This window comes from Salmo trutta, chromosome 4, assembly GCF_901001165.1.
Source record: "Salmo trutta chromosome 4, fSalTru1.1, whole genome shotgun sequence".
In the NCBI taxonomy this organism is placed as follows: domain Eukaryota; kingdom Metazoa; phylum Chordata; class Actinopteri; order Salmoniformes; family Salmonidae; genus Salmo; species Salmo trutta.
The window spans coordinates 7236431-7257028 of record NC_042960.1 but is presented as its reverse complement, the minus strand read 5'-3'; the positions used below and the strand labels follow the sequence as shown (position 1 = coordinate 7257028).

Here is a 20598-nt window from a genome sequence, read left to right as displayed (position 1 = left end):
TGCTTGTATACGCATGGACACACACATAGTCACTATACGCACACACATATTTACACTATGCACACACACTGCTTTATGCCCTATACCATGCTATATTGCTCTATACCTTTTAAAAGAGTGGAGGTACCCTTGGGAAGAAGCAAGCATCTCTGAAGTCCCTCTCTGTGAACACCCTTGCTGAATCGTCTCGTTTGTGTTTTGTTTGGCCTTTTCTTGTTTTTGTTTACCACATTGCCAACGTTTCTGTAATTGCCGATGTTTCACGTTTCGTCCTTGTCACACAGACAAACACATGTTCCTATGTCCCCAGTGGATTGGGATGCAGTGGATCCCGTTGTACTTATCATTGCTTGGTAAAGAGATGGAGTCTGAGGCAATGACTTATCAGTGACCCAAGCACTGCTCAGATAATCCCTACCGTTGTGTCGCTGAGTTGTCTTAGTGCTGCTGCAAATGTACATCAAATCAAGTTTTATAAGTCACGTGCCGAATACAACAGGTGTAGACCTTACAGTGAAATGCTTACATACAAGCCCCTAACCAACAATGCAGTTTAAAAAAATATGAATGATAAAAGTAACAAGTAGTTAAAGAGCAGCAGTCAAATAACAATAGCGAGACTATATACAGGGGGTACCAGTACAGAGTCAATGTACGGGGGCAGCAGTTAGTCGAGGTAATTGAGGTAATATGTACATGTAACAGAGAGTAGCAGCGGTGTAATGGGGTGGGGGTGGGGGGGGGGTGGCAATGCAAATAGTCTGTGTAGCTATTTGATTAGATGTTCAAGAGTCTTATGGCTTGGGGGTAGAAGCTGTTTAGAAGCCTCTTGGACCTAGACTTGGCGCTCCGATACCGCTTGTTGTGCACAAGCAGAGAGAGCAGTCTATGAATTTTTAGGGCCTTCCTCTGGTATAGAGGTCCTGGATGGCAGGAAGCTTGGCCCCAGTGATGTACTGGGTGGTACGCACTACCCTCTGTAGTGCCTTGCAGTCAGAGGCCAAGCAGTTGCCATACCAGGCAGTGACGCAACCAGTCAGGATGCTCTCGATGGTGCAGCTGTAGAATCTTTTCAGTCTCCTGAGGGGGAAAAGGTGTTGTTGTGTCCTCTTCACGATTGTCTTGGTGTGCTTGGACCTTGATAGTTTGTTGGTGATGTGGACACCAAGGAACTTGAAACTCTCAACCTGCTCCACTACAGCCCCGTCGATGAGAATGGGGGTGTGCTCGGTCCTCCTTTTCCTGTAGTCCACAATCATCTCCTTTGTCTTGATCATGCTGAGGGGGAGGTTATTGTCCTGGCACCACACGACCAGGTCTCTGACCTCCTCCCTATAGGCTGTCTCGCCGTTGTCGGTGACCAGGCCTACCACTGTTGTGTCATCTGCAAACTTAATGATGGTGTTGGAGTCGTGCCTGGCCACGCAGTCATTAGTGAACAGGGAGTACAGGAGGGAACTGAGCACGCACCCCTGAGGGGCCCCTGTGTTGAGGATTAGCGTGGCGGACGTGTTGTTACCTACCCTTACCACCTGGGGTCGGCCCGTCAGGAAGTCCAGGATCCAGTTGCAGAAGGTGTTTAGTCTCAGTGACCTTAGCTTATTGAGCGTGCTATGGTGTTGAACGCTGAGCTGTAGTCAATTAATAGCCTTATCACATAGGTGTTTCTTTTGTCCAGGTGGGAGAGGGCAGTGTGGAGTGCAATAGAGATTGCATCATCTGTGGATCTGTTAGGGCAGTATGCAAATTGGAGTGGGTCTGGGGTGATGGTGTTGATGTGAGCCATGACCAGCCTTTCAAAGCACTTCATGGCTACAGACATGAGTGCTACGGGTCGGTAGTCATTTAGGCAGGTTACTTTAGTGTTCTTGGGCACAGGGACTATGATGGTCTGCTTAAAACATGTTGGTATTACAGACTCGGACAGGGAGAGGTTGAAAATGTCAGTGAAGACACTTGCCAGTTGGTTAGCGCATGATCGCAGTACACATCCTGGTAATCCATCTGGCCCTGTGGCCTTGTGAATGTTGACCTGTTTTAAGGTCTTACTCACATCAGCTGCGGAGGGCGTGATCACACAGTCGTCCAGAACAGCTGGTGCTCTCATGCATGTCTCAGTGTTATTTGCCTTGAAGCGAGCATAGAAGTAAACTCAGCAAAAAAAGAAACGTCCTCTCACTGTCAACTGCGTTTATTTTCAGCAAACTAACATGTGCAAATATTTGTATGAACATAACAAGTTTCAACAACGGAGACATAAACTGAACAAGTTCCACAAAAATGTGACTCAGAAATTGAATAATGTGTCCCTGAACAAAGGGGGGGTCAAAATCAAAAGTAACAGTCAGAATCTGGTGGTGCCACCAGCTGCATTAAGTACTGCAGTGCATCTCCTCCTCATGGACTGATTTGCCAGTTCTTGCTGTGAGATGTTACCCAACACTTCCACCAAGGCACCTGCAAGTTCCCGGACATTTCTGGGGGGAATGGCCCTAGCCCTCAACCTCCGAACAGGTCCCAGACATGCTCAATGAGATTGAGATCCGGGCTCTTCGCTGGCCATGGCAGAACACTGACATTCCTGTCTTGCAGGAAATCACGCACACACACACAAATTATGCGGACAATTACATTGATGGAAGCAACAATCCTGCTGCCTTGGCAGGACCTAATGGGGATCGATAATAAACCCCAGGAAGAGCAGCTGCTGCCCTGGCAGGACCTAATGGGGATCGATAATAAACCCCAGGAAGAGTAGCTGCTGCCTTGGCAGGACCTAATGGGGATCGATAATAAATTTTCAGGAATAGTAGCTGCTGCCTTGGCAGGACCTAATGGGGATCGATAATAAACCCCAGGAAGAGTAGCTGCTGCCTTGGCAGGACCTAATGGGGATCGATAATAAACCCCAGGAAGAGTAGCTGCTGCCTTGGCAGGACCTAATGGGGATCGATAATAAACCCCAGGAAGAGTAGCTGCTGCCTTGGCAGGACCTAATGGGGATCGATAATAAACCCCAGGAAGAGTAGCTGCTGCCTTGGCAGGACCTAATGGGGATCGATAATAAACGGCAGGAAGAGCAGCTAATGCGTTGAACAAGAAACAAAACCTGAATAAGAAAAACTCTGGGCCTAATAGTATATAATGTGGCCATGTCACATAGCCAGGAAAACAACCCTCCCAGCCCTATATAAAACAGAAAGACATATTTTACATTATCGTACAGACAGTCAGTGTCACATATTGAGTTGAACTTATCTGACTAATGTTTGAATAATTGATGCGTGTCGATTTAGATCCGGAATTTAATCCTGGGTAAAAAAAATGACACTGGGTGAGGACTGAGGCCTTGGGGACCGATGGCCGCCTAGAGTCACCGTTGTTTCTTCTTTACCACTTCCCTTCTCCCGGAGAGCAGAAAACACACTCTCCAGTGCTTCTGTCTTCTGCTGCGTTAGTTTCCATAGCAACAAAGTTTCTACAGGTTAAGGGGGATAATGAAGAATTACGTGATAATCATTTTGTTGACAAGGGGAAGCTGATTGAGTGCTACTCTCTGTGTGTGTGTGTGTGTGTGTGTGTGTGTGTGTGTGTGTGTGTGTGTGTGTGTGTGTGTGTGTGTGTGGGGGGGGGGGGGTCTTCATCTGATATTGATAGGGTTTACACGTTTATCCTGCTGATTCCTACTGACAAGATGCAGAACAAAACTTAGACACTTAACTGTTTGGCTGAATCACACACACACACACACACACACACACACACACACACACACACACACACACACACACACACACACACACACACACACACACACACACACACACACACACACACACACCTTCACCCCCACCTACATACATCCACTCTGTTGCACAAAATGACAAATATTATTTGGCACTATCAAATTATCTATTTCTGTCCTCGACCAAATTCAATAGACTTCCACAACACGATGCTTGATGGGTCACAGCACGAGCCATAACAATTCTCTCTCAATTTCTCTCTCTCTCAATTTCTCTCTCTCTCTCTTTCTCTCACTCTATCCCTCCCTCCATCCCTCTATTCCTTGGGTCCCAGCGGCCATAGAATCCTGATGGAGTGATAGATTTTTCCTCCCACACCTCTCATTCTGTAATGAGATATTTGTCAAGGTGTTTTTTCCCTGCGACCCTCTGATGAGCGACGATGGCCGCTCCATCCCGCACACACACACACACACACACACACACACACACACACACACACCATCTAGTAAGTAGAGGGCAAAGTGGCGTGGGTTGAAATGCTTCATGACAACTCTCCCTGCATGGCCAGATGCTGCATTGTGTGATGATCAAGTTAGCTGCTAGCCGTTGGACACCGTGCAGCAGAGGAGAGGGCCCTCGCCGCCTACAATCCAGCGCCGCATTAAGTCGGCGCAGTAACAGACAACGCTAAACAAGCCGGGCAGAGAAGACAGCAACCAGGTTAATTATTGATACCTAAAGTGATTAAAGGAAAGGTGGGGAGTGGGAGGATAGAGAGATGTAAGAAAGATGGAGAGAGAAAGAGGTGTGTATGTGGTGGCTAGTTACAATGTTACAAGTGAGAGAATGAGAAAGTGGGGGAGAGGGAAAGTGAGATTGAAGAGGAGGGAGGATGGACGCACTGCGTTGTGTACCAGTAGTCTGTGGGGGTTTGAGGAGGATGGACGCACTGCGTTGTGTACCAGTAGCCTGTGGGGGTTTGAGGAGGATGGACGCACTGCGTTGTGTACCAGTAGCCTGTGGGGGTTTGAGGAGGATGGACACACTGCGTTGTGTACCAGTAGTCTGTGGGGGTTTGAGGAGGATGGACACACTGCGTTGTGTACCAGTAGTCTGTGGGGGTTTGAGGAGGATGGACGCACTGCGTTGTGTACCAGTAGCCTGTGGGGGTTTGAGGAGGATGGACGCACTGCATTGTGTACCAGTAGTCTGTGGGGGTTTGAGGAGGATGGACGCACTGCATTGTGTACTAGTAGTCTGTGGGGGTTTGAGGAGGATGGACGCACTGCGTTGTGTACCAGTAGTCTGTGGGGGTTTGAGGAGGATGGACACACTGCGTTGTGTACCAGTAGTCTGTGGGGGTTTGAGGAGGATGGACACACTGCGTTGTGTACCAGTAGTCTGTGGGGGTTTGAGGAGGATGGATACACTGCGTTGCGTACCAGTAGTCTGTGGGGGTTTGAGGAGGATGGATACACTGCGTTGCGTACCAGTAGCCTGTGGGGGTTTGAGGAGGATGGACACACTGCATTGTGTACCAGTAGTCTGTGGGGGTTTGAGGAGGATGGACGCACTGCATTGTGTACTAGTAGTCTGTGGGGGTTTGAGGAGGATGGACGCACTGCGTTGTGTACCAGTAGTCTGTGGGGGTTTGAGGAGGATGGACACACTGCGTTGTGTACCAGTAGTCTGTGGGGGTTTGAGGAGGATGGATACACTGCGTTGCGTACCAGTAGTCTGTGGGGGTTTGAGGAGGATGGATACACTGCGTTGCGTACCAGTAGTCTGTGGGGGTTTGAGGAGGATGGACACACTGCGTTGTGTACCAGTAGTCTGTGGGGGTTTGAGGAGGATGGACACACTGCGTTGTGTACCAGTAGTCTGTGGGGGTTTGAGGAGGATGGACACACTGCGTTGTGTACCAGTAGTCTGTGGGGGTTTGAGGAGGATGGACGCACGGCGTTGTCCAAAAAAAAAAAAACTGGTGTTTTCCCTTTATTCATACGTAATAAGCTGGAATGACCCCGGCATACTTCAGATGCTCTAATAACTCCATTCATGAATTCATCATCTCTCCCACTCCTATTGTTTGCCGGCTGGCGAATTAGAAGCTTGTGGATGTTTGTTGGCCTTCCTACGCCATCGGTCAGCTACGGTGAAGACCCGTCTGTCACTCGCTCTTCAATCATGGTGACGGCCTCAGAGCAAAGTCCCCCTTCTAGACTAAATAGTCTTGTTATATTGTTACAGAGGAGCCAGAGGGATGAAGTAGTTTGTGAGCTGTGTCGCCACTGTATGAGCCACTGTATGAGCCACTGTAGTTCTGTATATTTTAGACAGTCTACAGACACCACCAGTGTGTTTCCAGTTCCTCCACGGTGGGAGCTCTAAGTTGCCTGCTATTTGAATGAAAGGAAATCCTCGGATACACTCAGAGAATTCCCTGAGCCACCCCAAAGAATGTATCCCTGTCTGCACCACACAAGAGGAGTGGAGGGAGAATAGGAAAAATGTTAAATGCACAAATCCATCCCAGCATCCACCTGAACTCCCGTCCCGGCGGTGGTTATTTGGGAGTCTTGTTTGCTGTGCCAAGTGTGTCCTGAGGCGGCCTGAGGAGCCTGTGAACACTGAGGCTTTCGCTGCATTCCTCTGCTTTCCTCAGCACCAGCCCCCCCACTGTTAAGCTTCTTTAAAGTCTACGCTGCTAGCTAGCTACCGGGCCTGGTTGGATGCTGCTGCTGCTGCTACTCCTGCTACATATTGGCTGTTTCATTTAGAAGGATGTGTGATACTGCATTGGAAAAGGTTTTTGAACTCTCCAGATGGTTGAAATGGCCCTAATCAAAGAGGATATTGACTATGTTCATGGATGGTTTGGTACAGGAAGGAGAAGGTACTTTCTGCCGCCGTGTGTAATCGTTAGTGGATTGAACAACCGTTTCTGAAGTTAGCGATCCAAAGGCATCACATAATGTGTCTTCACGGCTCACATAATGTGTCTTCAGGCTGAGAGAGCGAGACCCTACATCCCGCTGCTGGCTTGCTTCTGAAGCTAAGCAGGGTTGGTCCTGGATGGGAGACCAGATGCTGCTGGAAGTGGTGTTGGAGGGCCAGTAACAGGCACTCTTTCCTTTGGTCCCCCCAAAAATATACCAATGCCCCAGGGCAGTGATTGGGGACATTGCCTTGTGTAGGGTGCTGTCTTTGGGATGGGATGTTTAACGGGTGTCCTGACTCTCTGTGATCGCTAAAGATCCCATGGCGTTAACCCCGGTGTCATGGCTAAATTCCCAATCTGTCCCTCATACCATCATGGCCACCTAATCATCCCCAGCTTCCAATTGGCTCATTCATCTCCCCTCCTCTCCCCTGTAGCTATTCTCCAGGTCGTTGCTGTAAATGAGAATGTGTTCACAGTCAACTTATCTGGTAAGATCAGGGTTAAATCAGAGTGAGAGAGTCCCTCCACTCTGGCCAGCCAGCTGTGTGTGGGTCAGTATCCTGGCTCCCTCCTGTCACACAGACTGACCACCTGGGTAAACAGATGGGAATTTGATACGGCTAATTCGTCTAACCCGCACCGGTCGCTAGCTCGATTAGCCCCCGTCCCCAGTGCACACAGTTGACAGAGTGACTGACGGCAGCCCACTGAGCTGAAGTGATGGCAAGGCCCCTGGCAGACTTTAGCATTAGCCGTAAGAGATCGCTCAACCTAGCACAGCTGGGAGAGGCCATAGGGCATATTTAGCTAAATGCTACAGATGAATATGTGACGTCAGAAACAAGAATATAAAGATGGCTGCCAAACTAGGAGCTTTTGAAGGGTGGTGATACAGATATTAAACGAATAGCCGGATATAATTTAGGTATTTGGCCATCACATTTACATTTTACATTTAAGTCATTTAGCAGACGCTTGTATCCAGAGAGACTTACAAATTGGTGCATTCACCTTATGATATCCAGTGGAACAACCACTTTACAATAGTGCATCTAAATCTTTTAAGGGGGGGGGGTTAGAAGGATTACTTTATCCTATCCTAGGTATTCCTTAAAGAGGTGGGGTTTCAGGTGTCTCCGGAAGGTGGTGATTGACTCCGCTGTCCTGGCGTCGTGAGGGAGCTTGTTCCACCATTGGGGTGCCAGAGCAGCGAACAGTTTTGACTGGACTGAGCGGGAACTGTGCTTCCTCAGAGGTAGGGAGGCGAGCAGGCCAGAGGTGGATGAACGCATGGCAAAGGAATGAAACAGACTTGAACCCTAGCTAGCAGCCCGTGTTGGGCCTGTACACAAATGTACAGTCAATAATCTGGAGCCTGTGTGGACATCTGTATGTAAGCAGCTGGAGACCAGATGTGCTAGCAGCAGGGTAGCATGTTGTAAGTGTAGCCCACTGGAAGACAGTTAAATGTTTCATGGGTGGTAGTGGGGACACGTGTGGTGTCCTAGACAGCACAGTGACTCCTGCACGTGTGAACGCTCACTGGGTCCTCCTAACGCTGGGTGGGATGGGGAAATGGGATGTAAAATATATATCCACAGGGAAAAGCACAAGCAGGATATCTAAATAAATGACAAGGGTGTATGCATCCAGTCCTTATGCAGACACATCAACATGTTTTTTCCCCCCATGTTTGAATGTCTGATTGATTGTTTGAGTTGCGTGGAATTTCTCAAAGCTGGAAACACAGAGTTCTGATCGAATCGAGAGAAAACACAATTAAACATTTTTGATGTGGAACTAATTTGGAAGAGAACTTCAAATGTTTGTTTGAGGAGAATACGATTTTCCCTAGTGTGTGTGTGTGTGTGTGTGTGTGTGTGTGTGTGTGTGTGTACCTGTTTTTTTCCCTACCTTTATCTTAACTCACACAAATACCCTCCCCTTCAGCAAACACCGAAAAATGTCAGATAGCCTGCGTTATTTGACTGTTCTTAAAAGCTTAGCCCTATTTCAAAGAAAGTTTGCCAGCTCTATTTACATATTTAAGATTTACGCTACTGGCGTGGAGCGTCAGATAGTGTTTTTCATCTTCAGCATAAGCCTGTGCTTTATCTTTTGGGGGTACAGTTTTAATTGGAAGTTTGGTACAAAGCAAGTGGTGCAAAAGGGGATCAAATCCTATGCTTATAGGATTACACTGTACATTAGTGGATGCTTTGGAAGGCCTGATTTGAAATTGAGCTGGTTTTGAAATGCAGAGAAGTCTCTGGTATCTGTGATATATATTTCTAAATATCTTGCATTGGAAGGTAAATCCAGGCTTTAAAGTGATTATACAGTAGCTATGCATAACGTGTCCATTAGAATATATAGGTGTTTGCAGGTTTGTAATAGCTGTATTTTTAAAAGGTATATATTTCTGTCTGTGCTGACATGTGAGGGTCATAACTGGAGCTACAAGCTCAGCCAGATAAGAAGCACAGGCTAGTAATGAACTGGGGTGTAATCATGCGTCCAAACAGTTGCAAACAGTTATGTTTTGCAACAAAAACAAGAGTTTCTATTGGACAAATTCACGTAGGTCCTTCCCCGTTTCGTGCCGTTCTGCGTTCGTTTAAGAAACGTTTTGCAACAGAATCGGCGTAATGAATACACTCCTGGGTCCAGACGAAACAGTTTTGTACTCAAGGGTGTGACTCCTTAAGGATTGGTGGCATGCAGCCGATAGGCTTCTGTTTGGTCTATGAGTTTTATAACATGATCTTGTAATCTATTACATTGAAGATGAAGAAGCTGAATTTCATGCTTTCCGCGTATTCTTAGTTACATTGATGCAGTGACGCTTTAAAGTTGAGCTAATAGTGTCGATTTGAGAGAGACCACTAAGCGTTGCAAGACCAGATGGGAAGGAGTGTAAGGTGTCACTGGGGTCTACTATGAGGGCTTCTGCCTGACGTGGAAAGCCTCTTTCAATTATAAGCATCTTAATGGTTTGCAATGTGTTCAATACTGACACATCTTTTCTTTGCTATCTTTTCCAGGTCCGTCGTTCAAGCCGAGCTGCAGTAAGGCCCAGAGGTATCTAGAGTTCATCCCTATCAACCTGCACACCCAGAGGATGAGGGTGACATGTCCTAGACAAACAGGTGTGTGTCCAAATGTACCTATAAAGCATACGGGTTGTATTCATTAGGCACCAAAAACGGATTAAAACAGGGAAGGACTAGCGGGACTTGTCCAATAAGAAATGTACATTTTAGTTTTAAGGGTTATGGTGTGCCCTAATGAATATAACCCTGACTATTACAACTTAATGAGGTTTTTCCAGCTGCTGGGAATGAGCACTGTGGTCTTGAACGTCACCTACAGCCGCTACAGTTCAAGAGTTCACGCCCTTTGCTCTACTTCTTCTCTTGTCAGGAGAGCGCACAAGGCGCGGATCAGAGGCATCTGGGGTGCTGACAGGTGCACATTAACTCTGACAGGCCGACCGACCGACAGACAATGGTCTAATGAAGCCCTACGCGTTTGGCCCTGAGAGGGAATACACAGAATAGACTTAGAGCTTCCATCTCCCTCTACAACCAGCCCCAATACTCACCTCTCTGTAGCTCAGCACTAGACTTGTCAAAATGCATTATGGCCGCTGACACACTTCTACACGCTAGCTCTGGGATGCGCTCAGTAACTGCAAACGCGCTAGCTCTTGGGGGAATGTTCCTCAGTTTGGAGTTCTCTCACCGTTTGATTGATTGTAAAGTTGAAGGCTAGACAAGCCTTGACACAGATCTCGACTACTCAGCACATCAGGGACGGAGAACAAGGAGAATAAGGGGAATGGAGCTGTTAGCCAAAACCATGACCGCTGACTGACTGGTCAAAAACAAGGGTTAGTCAGAAGTCTACCACCCTTGAGAAAGAGGGACAATGTGTCGAAAGAGATCGTTCCTGGTTCAGTTCAGCTTGGTTTCTGCTGCCAGGTTTCAGAAGACATAATAGCTCTTGAAACACATGGTGATGCTTTGTTTGTTGATAAAATGGCTTCCACATAGTCTGGTCCCTCCCTTGGGCAGTTGGTTTTTTTGGGGGGTGAAAAACGATTCACTTTGCCTTACGTTCCAAGAAAGCAAGTGTTAAACATGCGTCCATCCATGTAAATGACAAATACATCAATGTCCTTTCTATTAGTCACCTAGTTTTCTGTGCTTGTTAGGAATTATAGTAGTATTTCCTCTAGTTTGGTTTTACTTTCCTCCCAAACAAACTAAACCATGCATAGCTTTTGCATTTGGATTTGCGTTCCACTATTGATCATGTAGTGAAAGAATGAGAGAAGGTGATCCTAGCGACTAGCGACTGGCTAGCGTGAGAGCACTGTATGATGACTCAGTCACCATTTGTGGCATTGTTTGAATGACAGACCATCTAGGGACTATCACATCTGTGGCAATCTCGATGAAGAGACATTCCCACAGATGTACAAGGGTCACTGAAGTGAGGAGAGCTGTAAAGACTGATGAGACTTGAATCGACGAAATGAATGTTTGGATTGTTTCAAGAGTTCAGGAAGAGCTATGAAGGTTGATATGTTTTCGTTGTGCTGTAAGCGTATGGATTTATTGCTACAGAGAAACTGTCATTCTGTTCGTCGGACGGCGGATAGTTCAAAGTAGAGCAACACAGGTGTGCTCTTATCATAAGGTGTTGAGGTGTGGGGATTAGATCCGAGAACGTGTGGGTTTTCATGTCTTTGTTGTAATGTTTTGGGCCATCAAAGTGATGTTAATTAGACAATAGGAGATACAGGGAATTGGCGCTCTTGGAAGAATAAAAGTTGAGCTTTAACTTAGATCATGGAGTCATTGGTAAACCTGATATACGTTGGTACTGTATGTCATAGTGGTGAATATTCTATGCTGTTAAGACTTATTTTTAAAAGGATATTTAATCATTTTTATCGTGAAGATTTCTGGAATGTATCGTTTGCAAATTGTATTCTTGTTGCGTAACTGTAATAAATGTGATTACTTTTAAATGGATACAAACCACAGTCCTCACATTTTTTTGTAATTTTCCTTGAATTATTATTTGTTGAAATGTTTAATGGTAAATGTTATTCACAATATTCATAGCATATATGCGTGGTCTCTAACTGTGCATCTCTGCGCTAAGGTTAACTCAATAATAACTCTACTTAACGCTAAGACATTGATTGCAAGATATTAGCTCCTTGTTCCTCAGCCTCTCAATAATTGCAGAGTAAGGAAACAGTGTTCTAAACTCCATTTGGGCTATGTAAAAGGGACATTTTATCTCCCTTAACCCATTCCCATGTCCTGTTTAAGGATGAATTATTCAAATGTATCTCACCGGCCCGCAATAATTTCTCCTCCCAGGGAGAGAGAGACAGATCACCCCCCCCCCCCACCACCGTTCTCCAGTAGATTTATGGTGGCAGACGGGGGGGCGGAGGGGGGACACACTACGAAATCAGCTAGAGCAAATTGGCCCGTGTGAGTGATGTTGCCGGCTCACCATTGTATTTCATTGTGTCGCTGTATGTTGTGAGGCAGTAGCCAATTAAGGGGAGCTGGGAAGTTTGAGAACCCAGGGGCCGAGCAGGGAGAGGTGGGGGACAAGGGGGGCCATGTCGGTGACTATGGGATCATTAAGACGGAAGCGTGGGGCGAGTGCCAACCAATACCCTTCCCAACCTTCGCATTCAGAGCAGCGCTGTCAGTAATTGCTGTCGACGGGGCTTCTCAAACAGGACTTTCTGTGGCGTCTGGCTGCTCTGCCGTCCCAGAGGCCGTTCGTTAGCTGACCTCCACCGCACTAAACCACCACCCTGGAGGATCCACACACACACACACACACACACACACACACACACACACACACACACACACACACACACACACACACACACACACACACACACACACACACACACACACACACTCATCATCACCACCTCTCCTCAGTCCACACTACTGTCAGACCTCATTACACATTCCAAACAAAACCTTGTATGACTACTTTCCTGCGTCACAATTTTCCATCTTCCTTCTGAGGAAAAAAAGTTGATATAAGTCTCATGTGTTTGTCTTTTTCTCAAACCCTCCCCTCCTTCTTGACCCCCCCTTCATTTCCCCATCCCTTCCTCTCTACTTGGTGTATTGTACTGTACAACACAGTTCCCACTAACCCCAGGCGGGACACCTTCTTGCCTTCCCAGATGCATTCTATGACGTGATCACTGTGGGGGCTCCAGCGGCCCACTTCCAGGGCTTTAAGGGCGGAGGGCTGCAGCGGCTACTGAGCAGACATGAGGCAGAGAAGAAGAGGTGAGACTTCCTCATTATACAACACATAGCATGGAGCAGAGACAGGGCTGCCTTGGAAAATAGATTCATACCCAAATGCAACCCTCCTGGTTAAATAAAGCATTAAAGTGTCTTTGTCCAAAAAGGCACCGTATTCCATGTACAGTATAGTGCACTAATTTTGGCCTGAGTATAGGGTGCCATTTTGGATTGGCCCACTTTAGGGTGGAGAGGTATAGAGGATACTAACAGAGAAGGATGGATGTAAGTCTGTCTCTGACTGGTTTTCATGTAAGGCTTGTTCTGCTAACGACAGGTGAATGTAGCAGGGCCAGCATTGGTAGTGACAGATTCATTTGGTCCTGACATCAGGATTTGATTTGTGCAAGTAGGGCTAGGCTATACAGTACTGTTAGTGACAGATGAGCTGGGAGGTTTGACTCAATTGGGATCTGCTCTGTTTGCCACTGACAGCTATATTTGACTGGAGGGGCATAGGCCCTAATGCCGATGAGACTGTTGACTGACTCAGGCTTTTTGTATTTACTCACCGGCTTCTCTCGCTGTGCGGTGGCCATTTTGGATCTTCCAGGTCCCTTCGCAATAACCCTGAGTCGTCCCTATTGACACTCCGAGAGACTGTGATTGAATTGTGTCTGTTTGATTCAATTACCTAGCGCCCATCGCAGACTATGGCTGTGTGCATGATGTAGAGTCTCTCTCTCTGACGGAGAAGACATGTCTAATTAGTATGTTCTCATCGAGCGGGGCCGTCACAGGCCTGACAAACACCCCGATGGAGGTAATATAGTGATGTAGGTGAACTGAGAACAGTGACAGTCCCAACCACCATCCCCCATAGCTATTCATAAAGCGTCTCATAGTAAGAAGTGCTGATCTAGGATCAGGCCCTCCCCCATCCATTTCATCGTATTCAATATTATGTAAAATGCTAAACTGATCCTAGATCAGCACTCCCACTCTGAGACGTTTTAAGAGTACAGCTTGGCCCTGGGGTCGTTAATCAAGATGGCCGCCTTAATGTCCTCCGATCTGAGATCAGCGTTTTGTATCTTGTCGACGTTTGCCCTTCCCGTGCTGTAAGATGGAGGGGGGTTGTCATGGGTTCAGCGTGTGGCCACTTGAGTGATGCCTGAGGAAATGAGAGGTGATTTTCCCCAAAGCTTCTCTGTCGACTGTCGAGTCATTACGGACCATGTCAGAGCCAATTAGTTACACTGAGATTAGAGCTCAACAAAGAAGAGGAGAGGGAGAGAAAGAAAGAAAGAGAGAGAGAGAGAAAGAAAGAATGAAACTGAGAGAAAAGAAGTTTGAAGAAAAATAAGTTGGAGCATTTTTTTATTTTTTTTATGAACTGCACAAGCGAATTTGCCCAGTAGTCAACGCTTATCTGCTAGCATACACTACGATAAGAGTTAGCATATTTTGGAACGAAGAGTCCACTGAAGTAAAATCAATTGCTTTGAAAGAGAGATTAGACTGGGCAAGGAAGGAGTACCCAGGGATACTTTTTTGTCTCATATTTGACTTAGCTAACTGTAGCTTATATTTTCCAATTTTCCGCCTGGCTAACCGAGGAACGGCCAACTGCCAAGCCCCATCTCATGTCTGACCCGGAATCCAGTCATTTGTCAGTCATTTCCCTAAAATGGGATTTCATGCTCCTCTCCATGGTTATCTTGGATTTGCTTCTATTTGCCTCGTTGGCATTTTAATGGAGTTGCATGTTTTCTTTCAATGGGGGAAAATCAATTTATGTGACTTAATTTGCATGTTATGCCACGGTGGACATTTTGATTTTGACTCGAGCGTATCTGCCAAGAGGTGCTCTTCAATGTGCTGTTGAAGACCGTGTTTTGTGTTTTGAAATAAATTGAAATTAAGTCATGTTATGAAAATAGATAGCGAGGTTAGACCTAATCTGTAGACACACACAGACAGACACCCTGCCTTTGAACAAGAGCCTTTTGTAATCGTCTTTGATTAAAGGGAACAATAGTCTAGATGTTAGACTTGACATATAAATGAATCAAAGGGAGGAGAGGAAAAATGAGGGATGAGGGGAAAAAGAAAAACCTGGAGGTGGTACCAGGAGGGCAAAAAAAGAGCCATTCATCCCATGCACCTAGAGGGGGGAGCGAGGGAGGGGAGAGGGAGGGAGGGAGGGAGGGAGGGGAGAGGGAGGGAGAGAGGGAGGGGAGAGAGAGGGAGGGAGGGAGGGAGGGAGGGAGGGGAGAGGGAGGGAGGGAGGGAGGGGAGGGGGAGGGAGAGAGAGAGGAGAGAGCAGGGATGGAGGGAAGGGAGAGGGGAGAGGGAGGGGAGAGCGGAGAGGGAGGGGGAGGGGGAGGAAGAGGGGATAGAGGAGGAGTGTGCGAAAGAGAGGGAGGCGAGAGAGGGTGAGAGATGGGGAGAGGGAGAGAGAGCGGGATGGGAGCCTTGGCGTTGTACCTACAGAATACAACAGCCAGAGCCAGCGATATCTTCTTAGTATGGGGCCTTGAAGGAAGTTAAATTAACAGCTGCACTTCGGGCCCCTTCAGTATCCTACAAAGCTATTTACATACAGGGCAGGTGCTTTTAGCTTTCGTTAATGCATGCCTTCCACCCAAATGGCTGTTTGAAAAGTCACCGATATTTTTCTTTTTTTTCTTCTTTTTAATTGAACCCTGTAGACGTTGCGGACTAATCTTTCTTTAACAAGCCCCTCCTTTGAATCATTCAGCTTTTTGTACAGTGATAAGAGACGCTTACTTTGGCTGGAGCCCAGGTTTATTTAATGTGCATCATCAGGTTCTGTAACGAGGAACACTGCTGAGATGAGGTTGAAGCACTTCTTGTTTTTATACAGTCTCTCTCTCGCTCTCGTTCTCTCTCTCTCCCATTGTGTGTGTGTGTGTGTGTGTGTGTGTGTGTGTGTGTGTGTGTGTGTGTGTGTGTGTGTGTGTGTGTGTGTGTGTGTGTGTGTGTACACGCACTGGGCGCCCCAGCATGAGGGCTGCCCCAGCTTATGAGGTCAGGTGTGTGTGTGTGTGTGTGTGTGTGCAAGCTGTGCTGTGTCGCTCCTTCGCTCTACGCACTTCCGAGTGTCTGACCTTTATTGTTGTGGGGCCGCCCGTCTGCTCAGCAGCAGTCACAGCAGGAACAGTTTGGTTCAGGCTACAGTAAGTACATACACCTAATAGAGTCCCCTGGGATGTCAAGGTTTAACTTCACTTGCAAAACTCTGTCCAACTAAATAGGGTGTGTGTGTGTGTGTGTGTGTGTGTGTGTGTGTGTGTGTGTGTGTGTGTGTGTGTGTGTGTGTGTGTTATTCCCAGGCAGTTAGTTTAACAGACAGATGCCTATTGGTTTCAAAGAGAGGACCTTGGCAGTTTTTTTAAATTTTATTTAACCAGGTAGGCCAGTTGAGAACAAGTTCTCATTTACAACTGCGACCTGGTCAAGATAATGCAAAGCAGTGCGACAAAAACAACAAGACAGAGTTACACATGGGATAAACAAGCGTACAGTCAATAACACAATAGAAAAGTCTATATACAGTGTGTGCAAATGTAGTAAGATTAGGGAGGTAAGGCAATAAATAGGCCGTAGTGGCGAAATAATTACAATTTAGCAATTAACACTGGAGTGATAGATGTGCAGAAGATGATGTGCAAGTAGAGATACTGGGGTGCAAAGGAGCAAAATAAGTTGCGTATTAGAACCAGTAGAGAACTGATTAACACTATCTTGTTCAAAAACAGGCTGTTTTGTCTGTGTGATGGAGAAGGGCAGTAGCCCTGGTCAGATGTAAGAAACTGTGCATTTCATTTCATATTTCTATGCTCCTGTCCTCCTATATGATAGTGTGGGTTTTGGCAGTAGCCCTGGTCAGATCTACAGCAAGGACTGGTCTGAAATCAGTGCCTAGTCCCGTGAGAGAGTGGCTGTTGGTCCTTGTCTGATTTGAGAAACAGTTCTAAGATCAGTTGCTATCCAGCACTGTCTTACGACAGACTGGGCTTTGGGGAACCAGACCTGAGGAACCAATGGACACAATCTTGTTCAAACACAGGCTGTTCTGGCATCAGTCTGGTGCAGGCTGTATGTCTGTTTGATGGAGGAGGGCTTTGACAGTGGCCATATTAACTGGTCTGCGATCAGTTGTATTCCAGCCTTGTCTCTATGACGGAGTGGGTTTTGGCAATGGCATTGGTCTGGTCAGGTCCACGCTGGTCTAAGATCAGTTGCTATACAGTCCTCTCACTTATGACAGAGTGGGCTTTGGCAGTGACCAGACTGGTCTAGGATCAGTTGCTATCCAGTCCTCTCACTTATGACAGAGTGGGCTTTGGCAGTGACCAGACTGGTCTAGGATAAGTTGCCTTACAGTGCCAGGCCTGTCTGTGTCTCAATGACAGAGTGTGTTTTTTGGCCCGGGGAGTTGTGGGCCTCAGTCCTGCCGTCCTCCGATGCAGTGTTCTGCTCCTGCTGGCTGTCAACAGCAGGCCTGGAAGCTCTTCATTAATTTCCTTCCCCACTATTAATTAGCCATGAGCCGGAGACACGGTCTTAATTAGAGAAGAGAGGCTGCTGCTTCTTCTTCTCCTCCTTTCCCTCTCTCCTCCTCTCCCTCTCTCCCTCTCATTACTGTCATAACCAATTCCCATTGATCATTTAGGAACATCAAGGGGGGACGTTTTACTATTTGCTAGTTTTGATAATTCCTCCTAATAGGTAGGTCTAGAGTGGGTGGGTGGATGCTCCAGGGCGGAGAGCGAGGTGTGGGATAGCTAGCCCACTAGGGAGGCTGTGTCTGGGGAAGAGTTGGGTTGATAAAGACCCCCCACCCCCTCCTGGGAGGTTCTGGTTCTCTCAGATGTAACCTACCGGAGATATAAGATCATCTGCAGAGTAATAACGTGTATACAAACATGTATTTTATATTTAACTATCTAGCTTGTGGCTCAGCAAATTGCCAGTAAACGCTAAGAAACACAGCCAAAATCTTTTGCTTCTTGATTAAACACCTCACAACACATTCCTCCACCATTGTAAACAAGGATATTCCAGGTCGGGTGTCCATTTTTAAGCTTTTCCCTTAACAAGCAGGGTTTCTGTTGTCTTCACTGTGCTTGTCGGCAGCCATCTTGGCTTTGGTGGAAGCTAGCTAGCTTATTGGACTGACAGGCCATCCTGATGAGGAATTTATTGTTTCCCTCCAATAACCAGCGCCGATATAGGTCAATGCTCTCCTGTGGCATCAGGCGGTAGGGACCATGTGTAAACACTGATTATCCACTGCACAGGATAGCTAATGGCTGGATTTGTACTTATGAGTCAACAGTGTTGTTATGCAGCTGGAATTAGCTTATGAGTCTCTGTCTCCCTTACTCACTCACTCAGACAATGTCGTTTTTCCGGCGGTGTTCTGTTTTATTTATCTTCTTCCATTTGTACCCTCCTGCATAATGTGGTAATAAGAACTCCAACTCAAAGAGAATGCCCAAGTTTTAACGAAATGACTTACGTAAATTATCATTCAAACAAATGGTGGCTTTTTTCCTAGTATTCCCTAGCAACTTCCCTTGTATTGACTATAGGCTACTCTGTAGACATGGGATACGATGGTACTGGATCTTATAAGAGGCCGAAGTCTGATTGTCTTTGGGCTGCAGCGGGTGGCCTATCTCCAGAGAACTCATTAGCCACAATGACAAGGCCAGGGTTCGTTAGCGCTAACCAATCGGATGCTACATTGGCAGCAGCTAGCTAGCCCCCAGTACACCTGAAGTAATAAAGGTCCCCAGGTTTTGCTACTGTACTGATAAAGCAGGAAGGGGATGTGTCATAAAAGATTGCTTTGAGGACTCTTCTTTTCTACTCGCTCTCTCGTTCTCAAGACATTCACTCTTTCAGTCTTCAGTCAATTATGCCTTGGGATCTGGCTCCAGGGCCTGGCCTACATACAGGCTGTTCAGAGCTGAATCTAAACTAGCTGGGAGGGTTGACTGCCTCAAATCACTGCCTTGTTAACGCACGCGCTCGGTCTGATGGCAGGAAATCACTGTGGAGAACTCAATGAAAGTCATTGAAACTTTACTTGAGGTGAACGTTTGATTGGGACTGATGTGCCCTGAATCTATGAACTGACAAAACACGTTTCATCTGAGGGTGAAACGCTTCCCTAAAAATGAAAAAAGGATTAATAATTCATCATTTTCATCTGGCTGCAGATATTAATTAGGTGGTTTTAGATTGAAGCGTTGGAAAGCATTGATCTATGATACAGTTTCAGGCAACTAGAGCAACATTTTACTTACTGTATCCAGACTATACCCCACACTGTATTGTGGCGGTAATGAATCCAACTAGGACACGTTTACCAGTGGACTGTTTGTGATTATCCTATTATCTAGACTACAAACCGATCCATAGTCATCACTGTTCTAAATGGACAAAAGAATTGTATGTGGAATGTATACGTTCTGCTTACTAATGACATATAGGAACATGCAGAATGAGCTGAAATGAATCTGTTCTTGCAGGTGGTTTGCAATACGCCTAGACATTGGTTACTCTGTGGGCGGGCCATTGATTTAATCTAAATAACTCCCAGGCCCAGCCTCTGTCTACAGTATCATTGATCCGTCTCCTTCGTTTCTCACTTCTCGCTCTCTCCGGTCAAGTTAGAAGAGTCAAATATATTTCTATGCTGAACATGTCTGAGTATGTAAAATAGTTGAATATGTTTGGCACTGCTGAAACTAGCTGGATTCATACAGTCAAATTTAACCGCATGCAATAGACAGTAAAACGGCCGAGTTTTTACAATGTTTCTTATTTTAGCAGTTTTTATCTACACTGCTGTACAATCCTCTAAAATCTTGACCCTTTTCTTTTCCTCTCTGTCTTTCGCTCTCTCTGTCTCTCTCTGTCTCTCTGTCTCTCTCTGTCTCTCCATCACCTCTTCAGTTTCAGCACAGCATACCAGTGCATCTACTACTCCCCAGAGCACACAGCCAAGGCCCAGGAGGTGTTGCACAGTGTGGGCCATCTCCAGCCTCTCATCTCTGGCCTGGCAGACCAGCTGCTTCAGGCCGCCCAGCAGCACTCCATGGCTGGGCTGAGGGAGGCACTCAAGACCTTGGCTGGAAAGGTGAGTAGGCCTCTACCACCACAACTACCAGAACCACCACCACCACCTACCAGCTATTTACTTGTTCCTTTCCCCACCATTTAGCTCCAAGCCTGGGGTGGGGGTGCTGCTTAGTGCCCCTGGCTGGATCTCTAGCCACATAGGTCTCCAACCCCCACCACAATCTACCCCCTCTGGCCATGTTCCTTTCCCCCATGATGGATCTCAAAGGCACGGGTAGAAGTGCTTTGCTTAACTTGTCTGGATCTGTAGCCGGGTGCTGGAGGTGCTGGGCTGAATACCACCATCTGGATGTGTGTAGCACCACAGGGGAGCTCATTTTAGAGCTCTTCCCTACTGCTGTGCTAGTGTGTAACCAGGCAAGGTGAAGCCAGGTAGGTGAAGCCAGGTAGGGGGAGGCTGGTAGGTGAAGCCTGG

At 46.8% G+C, this 20598-nt stretch overlaps 1 protein-coding gene across 8 annotated transcripts in view; it reads left to right on the top strand.

The window, feature by feature from the left end:
* LOC115191775 (type II inositol 3,4-bisphosphate 4-phosphatase-like) overlaps positions 1-20598 on the top strand; it is a 206949-nt gene that overhangs the window by 144112 nt on the left and 42239 nt on the right. For all 8 annotated transcript variants that reach the window (XM_029749680.1, XM_029749679.1, XM_029749681.1 and 5 more), the window contains 3 exons: positions 9738-9842; positions 12935-13043; positions 19998-20181. In XM_029749680.1, the coding sequence (XP_029605540.1) occupies positions 9738-9842; positions 12935-13043; positions 19998-20181 (398 nt within the window). The remainder of the gene's footprint in view (positions 1-9737; positions 9843-12934; positions 13044-19997; positions 20182-20598) is intronic.